The sequence below is a fragment of the Poecilia mexicana genome, unplaced genomic scaffold, assembly GCF_051168715.1.
Source record: "Poecilia mexicana isolate PSO_F unplaced genomic scaffold, ASM5116871v1 scaffold_2, whole genome shotgun sequence".
Lineage (NCBI taxonomy): Eukaryota > Metazoa > Chordata > Actinopteri > Cyprinodontiformes > Poeciliidae > Poecilia > Poecilia mexicana.
Window position 1 is genome coordinate 53,347,872 of NW_028263371.1, and position 12,960 is coordinate 53,360,831.

Genomic DNA, 12,960 nt, shown 5'->3' on the forward strand with positions numbered 1-12,960 from the left:
TAATAACAGCTACTGTTGTTGAATATAGATACATAACAATATATCAGTTTTTCAGTTTATTTTTATTGAATAATTGCAATGAATAGCAGGACAGAATGACACTGAAGGTTCCAGTAACATGGCTTAGAATAAAAGGAATGAAAATAGCAGAATTGATGGAATGTTGAAGAACAGAAATTTTTGATTGCAAATTAAAAATATATATTTTTTTATTATTCTAATTGGTCCATCAGCCTTTAAATCTCAAACTTTCCTCAGTCTGTATTGCTAATTATAAAGCCCTCACCATGATTATGCCACCAGGTAGATTTCTGGCCGTTTTAAAATATGTTTTCTGGTCTCTCTTTTTCAAATAGCACCATCTTTACATTTTTCTAACTGAATGGTTTCTGTGTGGATTTTGTTTGATTCTTAGTTTCAAAAGTTCTTCTTTTGATTAAAAAAAAAAAATCTGAGATTAAAAGGTTTGGATGATTTGACCTGAAAGTATCTGATGCTCTCAGGTGATGAAGATGTTCAGTCACTAATTAGCTCCACAGAGAGCAGAGGCCCTTAAAGTAACTGAACTCATCGGACCAGAAGTTCTTCAGGTTCTGACTCTGTTATGGTCGGCTGGTTAACACATTATTATGTGTTATGGTTTAGATGTGAAGATTAAGTCGCTTAGGATTCAAACGTTCAGATTAGATGGTTGAAGGTTGGATAAATCACAATAACTTTAAATGTTTCCCGTTCAGTTGATCCAGTTTCTCGATATTGTTGATTGGATGTTTTGATTAGATGTTTACAATAATATGCTGTTGATTAAATGTGTGTGTGGTCTACAGCTGCGGTGAGGTTAATCTGTTCTCCATCTAGTTTTTCTGTTTCCTTTCTGATCTTCTAATGTCCTTGGCGGCTTTGAACGTCTCGCTGTTCGTCGCGCAGACGTCGCTGACGCTCGACGGCCTGCAGCAGCTGTCTGATTACCGGCTGCTCTTCTTCTTCCTCTTTCTCTCAGCCTACCTGTTCGTGCTGTGCAGCGACGGCCTCGTGCTGGTAGTGATCTGCACGCGCCACAGCCTCCATAAACCCATGTACGTGTTCGTGGCTGCGCTGCTGCTGAACTCGCTGTTGGGCGGCAGCGCGATCTACCCGCGGCTGCTGTGGGAGCTGCTGTGGGAGAGCGGCTCTGTTCTGGTCACATTGTCTGCGTGTGCGTGTCAGGCGTGGGTGGTTTACTCTTGTGGGGCCTCGGCCTTCCTGTTGCTGGCGGCCATGGCATTTGACCGCTATGTTGCGATCTGTCTCCCGATGCGCTACGCCGCGTTGGTGTCGCCGCGCGCGGTTGCCGCTCTGCTCCTGTTCTGTTGGCTGCTGCCTGCCGCTATGATTGGGAGCGCAGCGCTTCTTGCCGCGCGCCAGCCGCTCTGCCGCTCTCATATCAATAGGCTCTACTGTGATGTTTACAGTTTAAACAGACTCAGCTGCAGCAGAAACGCAACGCAGGTGAGCGAAGTTTTCGCCCTGTTCATCTCTGTTGCCACCATCATTCTGCCCGTCGCCTTCGTTCTTTTCTCCTACAGCAGCATCCTCTATGTCTCCCTGTGTCGCACACGCGGCTCCAGCAGCAAAGCGTTGCGCACCTGTCTGCCGCACCTGCTGGTCTTCCTAAACTACAGCGCTTGCACTGCGGTGGAGCTGTTGCAGCGCCGCCTGCAGGGCGCAGACCAGACTGCATCCTCTGTGCTCACTTCGGTTCTGATCGTTCTGGCTCAGACCGTGTTAAACCCGGTAGTGTACGGCCTGAATATGAGCGCCATCACCGGATACATCAGGCGGCTGCTGGGCAGCAAGAAAACCGATTGATTTGAAACCAGTCAGGGTTCCTGGGAAATGTAAAATGTTAACAGATTGTTTCTGGATCTGGATATTTAAGGATAAAAAGTCATCGCTGAAATAAATCACCCCAATCTGATGTGTTTTTAATATTTTTGATCGAATTCTGTTTGTTTATCCTTGATTTTAAAGACATATGTAAACTTGTGAAATATTTCTGCATTTATAAGAGATTTCTTGCTTGAAATTTTACAATTTGTAGATTTTGTTCTCTATAGGTTTTTATTCATTAGTCAAAATAAAGTCAGAACTAAGAATAACCTCTTTAACATAACTTCCTGATGATCAGAAACATTGTCACAGGATTATGATTAGTATGATCATTAGTTAAATAAACTCAGAACTAAGATAACCCATTTTAAATATTAAATGTACAGCAGTAATCATGATTAACAGCTTAGTGTTGATCAGAGACATTGTCACATGAAAAGTAAGAAAACTGAGCTAAACTGCAATAATAAATAAAAAATCTAGAAGACATTTTGATTTTAAGGATTTAATTTCAATGGTTGAATCACCACTGCCTTATTTCTTGCAGCAAAAAACATTCCTGAACAATTGTTATGGCAAATATCGCCTTATGGTTTATTACTTAGTTTTAAGAAAGAGGTCTAGTGAAAGTTTTTTCTTTGTATATGTGTACCCTTAAATTGATTTGTCAGCCAATAAACAATAGAAGAAATATAAAATTTGATGGATTTCTGTTAGAGGGGACAAAGAAGAGTGGATAGACCATTTTGAGAAACATAATAGAACGTTTTCCCTTTTCTTTTCTTCTTTTTAAATGAGCCATAAATGTAAAAATGTAAAAAGCAGGAGCAATCTAGAGCAATCGAGAAGAGAAACCAGCCTGCAGCTTTCATGCTCACTTTGGTGCTAGTCATTCTGGCTCAGTCCGTGTTCAACCCGGTAGTGTGCGGCCTGAATATGAGAACCATCACCGGATACATCAGGCGGCTGCTGGGCAGCAGGAAAAGTGATTGAATTAAAGTATTTTCTTTTGATATTTAAGGATAAAAGAAAACGGAATTCAATCTCCATAATAGTTTTGCTATGAGGCCTTATTTCTTCATCTTGAGCCTTCCTGGTTTGTAGAAAAAAAAATCTATGTAAAAACAAATTGAAACAAAAAAGAATTACTGTTACTGATGCACCTTTTTAATTGTCTGATAGAAATCAAATCTTGAGCTAATTTGAAAAAGTAACATGGAATCTCTATTTCTATCTAGGAATTTCTGTTACCAAGCCCATACAAGCCCATAAAAGAGAGCATGACCCGTAGTTTAATAAACTTGTATTAAGTTTGAGGAACTCTAAACTTTACACAAGTTTGAGAAACTTAGAACTGGCCTTTTTGTTAATTTCTTGTTGATCCTCCGGGCCTGTAGGTGGCGGTAATCCACTTCCGTGGCGGTTCCGCACCAGCAGAGTGCGCTGTCTGCTCGTCCAGCGAGCGGAAAAGTCCTCAGCCTGGTGTTAGCGGTGTGTGCTCGGAGCTGTTTGTTTGTTTTTGTTTAGTTGTTTTTGTTTACGCTTTGTGTCCGGTAAACGAGATGGCCGGCACCGCGTTAAAGAGGCTCATGGCTGAATACAAACGTGAGTAACCGAAGCGCCTGCTGATGAGGAAAAGCTAGGGGGAAGTTCTGCTGAACCAAACTCCGATACAGATTCCACAGGTTTAACAGCTTTTTTGCTCCAGGGTTTAAAATCAACACAGTAAGATGAAAAATCTATAAAAATTCGTTTGGAACTGAGAATTTTGATTGATTCGGCATCATGTTTTTTAACTTAAATGTCTCCAGAATGACACATTTAGCGATTTTATTTTAATCTGTCGGTGCGACTGTTCTGCTTCATCCAGAACCTTCTTCCCTGCCTGTTTATGTAACTGAGACTCAAACTGTGAGATGAGATTAGAAGTGCTACAAACATTAGAAACTATAAATCTAGCCAGTAACTAAAAAAAGAATCTGTTAACTCTCCGATTATCTGCATGTTTGGGTTTCAGAATCAAGCTTGGATCTGATGGACTCAGCTTGAAGGATTAATACAAGAACTGTTAAAGTCTGACTGGCAGCTGGTGACAGTCTGGGTTATTAACATCCGTTTTTTATTTATTAACATTTTCTTTCTTAATAAATTTGACAAAATGGCGTTTTTACTAAAAATGTTTAGGATTTTATTGAGGTTTAGGCGAAAATGGAGTTCCGATAAAAAGTAAGAAAGTGTATTAATTACAATGCAAACTGTTTTGAATATAGTATTAAAGGACGGATAAAAACCCTGTTATATAGAATAAAAAAGCCAAAGTTACATTTATTGCCACCTTTGGTAATGATGCTGTAAAATAAGATTAATCTTACACTTATTTGCACATTTATTTGCTAATCTTGAGTGAAAACATTCAAATTAAAACATATATATATTTTAATCACATTACTAGTGTTGACTAGTTCTGATTGGAGCAAGATGGTTTCCATCTGCTGCCCAAGATCAATGTGGTCACCAAAAAACATCCCAAGAAGGTTGGGATTATGTTCTTTTTATTAGTTTATTGTGTTTGCTGTGTTTTAACATGTTTCAGAAAAATAAGACATTCACAAACTTAGCTTAAAATAATGATGATTTTTATTTAGAAAAGCAACAGTTTTTCCAAACAGGTACCAGTTGTCTGGTTTTCCTTTGTGAAATTCTTGGATTCATCAATAATATTTGTTTTTCAGAGCTGACCCTGAACCCACCTGAAGGCATTGTCGCAGGTAAGACTCCATCTTTACATCTGAACACCTGAGCTGTTAAAAGCTCAGTTTAAGTCCTCCTGATCTGACCTTTGACCCAGAACCAAACGGGTTCTTTTAGTGTTGCATCAGAACATCAGGATGAGACAATGATCATTTTCTCCCTCTGTGTGCTCTGCAGGTCCAGCCAACGAGGAGAACTTCTTCGAATGGGAGGCACTCATCATGTGAGTACAGGCTGCAGCCTTTTTACTCATATATGACAGGTCGTCTCCATGGAAACCAACTGTCCTTTTTCATTTCTGTTCATTTGATTCTCAATGAGAATCATTTAACCTGAGATACTCGATGCTCATAGACACCAAACCGATTTTATCCAACCTGTCAGCCTCTTGAGTTTCCAGGTGCAATGTGTCACTCTGACCAGCAGGTGTCACTGCTGATTCAGACAGCAGCTCAAAGTTGAGGCAGACTGTTTACACTTGGACTTTATCGGATTAATCAACACAAAGCGGTGCTTGATTGTGAAACAAAGGGATTTTCTTGCCATTAGGTGGTAATCTGTGTTTTTTATTTCTTACATCATTTTCCATCCCACAGAAGAAAGAGATCCATTCTTTCTTGCTAATTTTTCTATTTTAAATTCTAAAAACAGAAATAAAATGGCAGTTCTTTAAAAATGTCAGCATATCTCCTATGTAAATTATAATGTGTCCTTTTTCGAAAAGTCATGCGACTTTTGCGGCGATGAACAAGTTTTATTTGGCTGGCCTAAAAGTGAAAATGACTCTTTAGGTTGTAAAGGTTGTAGACCCCAGGTTTGGGTCAAACGTCATGTGTTAGAATGACCTAGTCAAAGTCAGAGTATCGAATGGAGGTAAATATTTACTCTCAGTAGAACTCAACTGGAAAAAAACTGAACTGTCCCATTTAAGACCAGGCTAGTTCTCTAAATCAGACATTTTCATCACATTTTCATCTGAACCTCACTACAAAAACATCAAATCTTACCAAATATTTGTCTAAGTTTTAGTGCAAATATTTTAGTACACTGGAAATAAAACAAACCTAATATACAAAAATAATTCCTTAATATTCATGAAAATGTAATAGTTCCACTGGCCAATTCTTTCACTTATAACATGGAAAAAATGTCTTTTTATAAGTGAAGTAATCTACCAATAGTATCTTTTTATCAATATTCAATCATTATTGACTTAAAACAAGCTCCAATATCTTGCTGAAAAGTTGCTTGTCAGTTAGTTTTGTCTTATTTCCAGTGTACTAAGATATTTGCAATAAAATTCATACAAGATACCTGGTAAGATTTTGTGTTTTTGTGATGACCCTTAGTTAAAATAAATCCTCTGCAGCCTGATGCGTCGCTGACAGGAGACACTGCAGAATCCGTGACGTCATTGAAAGCACCATCATTAGACGTTACTGCTCCATGCTGGCATAACAGCAGCTTCAGTCTGCCCTTCAATTTACCTCGCTGCTCATTTAAAGTCCAAGTCCACATTTCAGTCTGCAGAGTGACATCACTGAGGCAGCACACCTGTCATTATACCTCAGTCCTCTGTACCTCGTTGTTCTGTCTTCCTTTTTCTGCTCCTCAGCTCGTAGAGGAGGGGAAGCACTCTGCACTGTAAAAACACAAAATCCTACAAAGTATTTTTGATCTATTTTTTAGTGCAGATATCTTATTATACTTGAAGTAAGAGAAACTTACTTGTTAGTCCTGTAGTCTTACAGTTGATGAAAACGGTTTGTGTTTTTAACCATTGAGTTTTAATAATGTGTTGTCTCTTAAAGTGAGGAATTTCAAATTATAAGTAATATATATTTATTCGTTTATTTTTTGTTCACCTTTTCAGTCTTACCGGCATCTATATTTTTATTTTTATTTGTATTTATTTTTTTTTGTTTGAGAAGTTTTGTGTTTTTAACCTCCGTTAGTTGAAACAGTTAAATTTAGGGCAACACCTCGTAGTTTTATATTAAATGTTGGTTTGTTGTTGTTTTATTGTGACTTTATTTAAGCCCAATGGGATATAAATAAATATCTGAGTCTGAGTTATAAGTGAAATAATTTGCCATTGGGACTAGAACTTTTTCATCAATATTATAGACTTATTGACTCTAAACAAGCATCTTATTTTTTGAAGAAAAGTTACCTATAAGTTAGTTTTGTAATATTTCAGGTGTGCTATGATATTTGCTTAGAAACTAGACCAAAACCCTTAGTAATGTTTTGTGTTTTTGCAGTGTGGAGACCTGTTACCCAACTGCTGTCCTGATAAACGGAGGATATCTGGTCAGAGATCAGTTGATGCTTTAAAGAGTCAGAAATAACTTCAGGGAAGGAGGCCAGGCAGATCTGAGATCAGATATTCAAACTTCAGTCTTCATTATGACTCAGCATGTCATGATCAGAAACTGAAACTGGCTTCATTTAACTAAAAGTTTCTGTTTCCTGCTGCAGCGTCTCGACGTTCTCAGTGATTTTCTCTGTTTGTGTCTCAGGGGTCCAGAGGACACATGTTTCGAAGGCGGAGTCTTCCCCGCCGTCCTCAGCTTCCCCTCAGATTATCCTCTCAGCCCTCCGAAGATGAGGTTCACCTGCGACATGTTTCACCCCAACAGTAAGTCTGCCACAGGCTCCGCCCCCGACGGCGGGTTTAGATGCTCAGAACGCCGAGTCGTGGATGAAACCAGCCTGTGTCTGGACCCTGTTATTGGACCCGTCACAACACGCCTCGTTAGCCTGCTGTCATTAACGCCGAGATTAGTGGGCAGGAGCCATGATGTCATGGTGCAGGAGAGTTCTGATTAGAGGACAGAGCGCTCGGTTCTGACCCGTCATCATGTTCCCCACCACCATCATCATCATCATCATCATCATGGCCCTGAGCTGAACTTCCTGCTGCAACTGTATCTTCTGGTCCTGCAGCAACAACATAAACACATGAAGAAGAAAGCTGGACCAATCAGAACCTGCAGTTTGTTTGTTAGATATGATGGAAAATGTCGTTTGAATGTTGGTAGCAGAAACTTTCTGTTTCTGTTTGATCAGACAGAAACATCTGAGCAGGGATCAGTTCCACACAGGCAGGCCAGCCATAATAACAAATGTCACTGGATGATAAATTGTCCCAGAAGTTATTGCAATAAACAATGAGATCATTTTTAAGTAATGTAATGGTAATGGCATAATAATATAAGCGCGCATTCTCAATAGACTTTAAATTCTAATGAACATTTAATACTGGACCTGGAAGACATTTTGAATGTCCTAAATAAATAAACAAAGCAACAGAAACAACAAATAAAGTTAATTATAAAGTCTCTGTAAACAAAATTGTTCTTTAAAAAAGGGCAAGTTGAAACCAAAGCACCTGTTTTTGGTAAAAAGAGAAAATTGATAAATCATTCAAATGGAAATGATTGACCTTGTTTTAATTTATCACATAATTAATTGATTTATTGCTTATTGTGACAGGCCTGCATACAAGTAAACAGACAGGTGAAGACCAATCAAAGCAGAACATTTCATCTAATCAGAACCTAGAAACCATCAAATAATGTAGCTTCCCTCTGATTTCTGCCTTATCTGAACCACTAAGGGTGATGATGGCCGAAAAGAGCTGTGAACCAGAATAACATCCTCAGAGACTCCAGGAAGGAGACCAAACCAAAATAATCTCTTGACTTTTCACATTTCAGCGAGGGCTGAAATGATTAATAGAGTTAATCATAATTAATCAGTTACTTTAATAACTGAAGTGTACAAAGTCAAAAAAGGCCAAAAATAACATTCAGAGCAGAAATTAAGCTAAAATTGTACAAAGTATGTACATTTTGTATTTTAGATAAAAACCTTATTTTTCTGTAAATATACTTTACCCAAAATTCCTCAAGTGTCAGTTTTACCTTCATCCAGTTCAGATTTACTAAAGTAACGCTGTATTACTGCATTTAATCAGTAAAATGTTTATTTTGTGGTTTAAAAAAGAAAGTGAATTGTTTTTTTGCATCTTTTAATGTATTCTTTTAATCTAATATTGCATGTCAAAATCTTGAGATTAAATGAAAAATCTGCAGAATGTGCCAATATTTTTATTTGATTAATAGACTAATCGATGGAATAATTGATTACTAATTTCATTGTTCTGCTCCTCAGTCTACCCAGACGGCCGGGTGTGTATCTCCATCCTTCACGCTCCGGGCGACGACCCGATGGGATATGAGAGCAGCGCAGAGCGGTGGAGTCCGGTCCAGAGTGTGGAGAAGATCCTGCTGTCAGTGGTCAGCATGCTGGCAGGTAGAGCAGCTCACCTGTCACATGATCACCCGAACCGCGCTGGCATGTGTTTATTACACACCTGTCACATGATCAACCGAACCTATTACACACCTGTCACATGATCAACCGAACCTCACTGGCATGTGTTTATTACACACCTGTCACATGATCAACCGAACCTATTACACACCTGTCACATGATCAACCGAACCGCGCTGGCATGTGTTTATTACACACCTGTTATATGATGAACCAAACCTATTACACACCTGTCACATGATCAACCAAACCTATTACACACCTGTCACATGATCAACCGAACCTCACTGGCATGTGTTTATTACACACCTGTCACATGATCAACCAAACCTATTACACGCCTGTCACATGATCAACCGAACCGCGCTGGCATGTGTTTATTACACACCTGTCACATGATCAACCAAACCTATTACACACCTGTCACATGATCAACCGAACCGCGCTGGCATGTGTTTATTACACACCTGTCACATGATCAACCAAACCTATTACACACCTGTCACATGATCAACCGAACCTCACTGGCATGTGTTTATTACACACCTGTCACATGATCAACCAAACCTATTACACACCTGTCACATGATCAACCGAACCGCGCTGGCATGTGTTTATTACACACCTGTTATATGATGAACCAAACCTATTACACACCTGTCACATGATCAACCGAACCTATTACACACCTGTCACATGATCACCCGAACCGCGCTGGCGTGTGTTTATTACACACCTGTCACATGATCAACCGAACCGCGCTGGCGTGTGTTTATTACACACCTGTCACATGATCAACCGAACCGCGCTGGCGTGTGTTTATTACACACCTGTCACATGATCAACCGAACCGCGCTGGCGTGTGTTTATTACACACCTGTCACATGATCAACCGAACCGCGCTGGCGTGTGTTTATTACACACCTGTCACATGATCAACCGAACCGCGCTGGCGTGTGTTTATTACACACCTGTTACATGAGTAACACACACATTAATAATTTATGAAAAATCTCTGACAGGTTTCGTTCACACCTCCAGCAGGTTGATACACACCTGTCACATTGTTTCTATAGACTCATTGAAAACACCAATAAAAACTGAAAACCACCAAACTTCTCATCTGTCACAGGATGACAGATTATACCAGAAGTTACTGCGACAATATTGTTGTTTTAAGATCATTTTTAAGTTATGTAGTAGTAATGGAATAACAATGCATTCTCAAAGATAAACTTTAAGCTTTAATGAACAATTAATTCCAAATATCCAAAATAAATAAACAAAAAAGCAATAGGAACAATAAATACAAAACATTTGACTCAATTAAATAAGCTAATGAAATAAGAGCAAGTTACATAAGAAGACTTATCTTTCTGTTTTAAAGAAGCTTGATGGTAAATAAAACTCACAGTATGTTCAGAAATATTCATTTTGATATTTTCTCCACTATTTCTTACAGTGTAATATCAGTACAATAGAAAATATTACTAAGTGTGTGCAGGTTAGTGATATAAGTCGTGATTTTTAAGTAAGTGGCGTCCAGAAGAATCCTGTTTTTCAAGAACAATGTGTGTTTTGATGCTGTGATTTCATGCGGTCAAAGCCACAGTTACCTGGAAAATAAGTAATAAATAGTTTTTTAATCATAATCTTTGTCTTTATCACAATAAAACCACTAAAATATTGTAATACAATTCTCGGTCCACATCACTCGTCTGCCATGAGTCATCATATAGTTTTATTGATTCTTTCTTCTTCTCCTCAGAGCCGAACGATGAGAGCGGCGCCAACGTCGATGCGTCTAAGATGTGGCGCGAGGACAGAGAGCAGTTCTACAAACTGGCTCAGAAGATCGTTCGCAAGTCGCTGGGCCTGTAAAGATGATGTCATCACGCCGCCCTGCGTGTGTGTGGTGGCGCGTAGCTCGTATACAGACTGTGGAGCATCAACACTGTTACCATGGAAACCTCTGACGCACACATACACGCAGAGCTGCAGTTTGATATCTCAATGAACTGATGGATCAGAGGCTGATCGGATACAGTGACATCACCAGGAGACCCAGCAGCAGCCTGTCATGACCTCACTTCCTGTTTGTCACCCCTCCTCCCCTGCTGTTGGCTCAGATTGAAGTTTCTCAGTGGACTGTTTGCACTTTATCTCCTCCTGGTGGTCACCGTGGTGGACTTCAGTTTGTTGTTTTGTTTTTTTTACAGCTGAACTGAAGGAGTTTCTCTGAGTTTCCTTTCAAAAATAGTTGGTTGAAAACAGAATTTTGAGCTCTTTGTTTCTCTGATTTCTTTGTTGAGAAACTAAGAGCTTCTTTTTGTTTCTGTTTCTGGTGTCAAACTGATTTTAAAGCATGTTGACCTAAACTTAATAAAGCAGCGTTTCTGTTTCAGGATCTTTGGTTTATTGATCTGTGGTCACATGACAGGTGTAGAAAATTTAAATCGGAATTATGTTTATTGCCTCCAGTTTTTTTAGTGTTTTAGTGTTTAGTTATTTGCAGTTCAGATCCTCAAAGCTTTCCTAAAATATGATCAAACTGTAGATGAGCAAAGGTTACTCACAATCTGCCTAGAGACAACACACAGGAATTTCTGATTCATCAATTCTGTTCCTGAAAACTGCAAAGCAGACGACATTCAGAGGGAAAAGTCTTCGAGAAGTTTGATTTATCCTGGTATATTTATTAAGAAGTATCACATTAATTATCTCCATTTGTCAATAAAAAAAATAAAATAAAATTTTTATTAGGACTGAAAAAATTAATCCAATTAATTGTGATGACAAATAGTCATCAACCCACTTTGTAATCGATTGTTATTTCCAGACTCAAAAACAGGTAATTTACTAAAAATAATAACATGATCAGAGTTACATTTTAGCCAATTAAATGTTTTTTTTCTTATTTAAATGTATTTAATTAGTTTATTAGCATTTTTAATGTATTTCTATTGTATAAAAAAAGTTTATGTGGTTAAATGAACAATACAGAATGTGACGCTGTTTACCCGATTAATCGTCAGAATAATCGATTACTAATAATGGTACACATGACCACAGTGCAGTGCGGTGCGGTGACTCCGAAAGTCTCTGAGTCCAGTCGTGTCTCTGCCTGCCGGACTGGATCCACCTCCATGTTTAAACTGGGATTACTGGGATTGAAAGCTCTCAGATCCCAGCTGCTCCGGCCTGTTACCCAGTTGGAACTTCACAGCTCCACATCTGAGAACACACACTCTCACACTGGAAGACATCACACACCTGTAGGAGTGTGAGACAGGTGAGGGGCGGAGCTACATGGGGAATTTCTCTGATGGACGGACCTCAGATCAGCTGCAGCTTTGCTGTTTTCCACAGAGTTTCCGATGCTGCCGCCGCCGCTGCTGCTTCATGTCGGAGGTTCATTTATCATCCCAGAAGGTGTGGATGTGTTACAGCTCTCACTGGAGCTGAAAACAAGGCCTGAGGGCCTCCGACCAACATGTATGAACAGGTATCAGCGCTTATGTTTGAAAAATGATGTAAAAACTCTCAAACCTGCAGTCTGTCCGGCAGCCAGCAGAGGGCAGTACTTCAAACCATCTTTTTAGTTCAGTTTTCTTCTTTGGTGTTTTACAGTGGACTGGGTGGATGCATCTGTCTTCAGGAGTGCCACAAAGATGCCTTCTGGAATCACTGTTATTCACTTAATAACAAATACAGAATAGGATTAGGGCCACTGAAAAAAAAATCCTGACTTTACTCTTAGAATTCTGACTTTCATCTAATAATTCATATTTTGATCTTAAAATTCTGACTTTGGTGACAAAATTCTTACTTTTTTCAGAATTTTGACTTCTAATTTTTTTCTCAAAAATCTGAGGAAAAAAGTCAGAATTCTGAGAAAACAAATTTAAGAATTCTAAGGAAAAAATCAGAAATCTGAGGCAAAAAAGTCTGAAAATTCTGAGAAAAAAGTCAGAATTCTGAGGGGTAACTCAGATTACT

General features: G+C 38.9%; 2 protein-coding genes across 2 annotated transcripts; both read left to right on the plus strand.

Annotated features, from left to right (window-relative positions):
* Positions 1-364: 364 nt before the first annotated feature.
* On the plus strand, positions 365-1,971 carry LOC148160954 (olfactory receptor 11A1-like). Its single transcript, XM_088003984.1, has one exon. The coding sequence runs from the start codon at positions 886-888 to the stop codon at positions 1,846-1,848; it is 963 nt and encodes a 320-aa protein (XP_087860110.1). The 5' UTR covers positions 365-885; the 3' UTR covers positions 1,849-1,971.
* A 1,331-nt stretch (positions 1,972-3,302) lies between these two features.
* On the plus strand, positions 3,303-11,368 carry ube2g2 (ubiquitin-conjugating enzyme E2G 2 (UBC7 homolog, yeast)). The gene is made up of 6 exons (XM_014984143.2): positions 3,303-3,474; positions 4,602-4,637; positions 4,798-4,843; positions 7,143-7,261; positions 8,800-8,940; positions 10,730-11,368. The coding sequence occupies exons 1-6, from the start codon at positions 3,432-3,434 to the stop codon at positions 10,840-10,842; spliced, it is 498 nt and encodes a 165-aa protein (XP_014839629.1). The 5' UTR covers positions 3,303-3,431; the 3' UTR covers positions 10,843-11,368.
* The last annotated feature ends 1,592 nt before the right edge of the window (positions 11,369-12,960 follow it).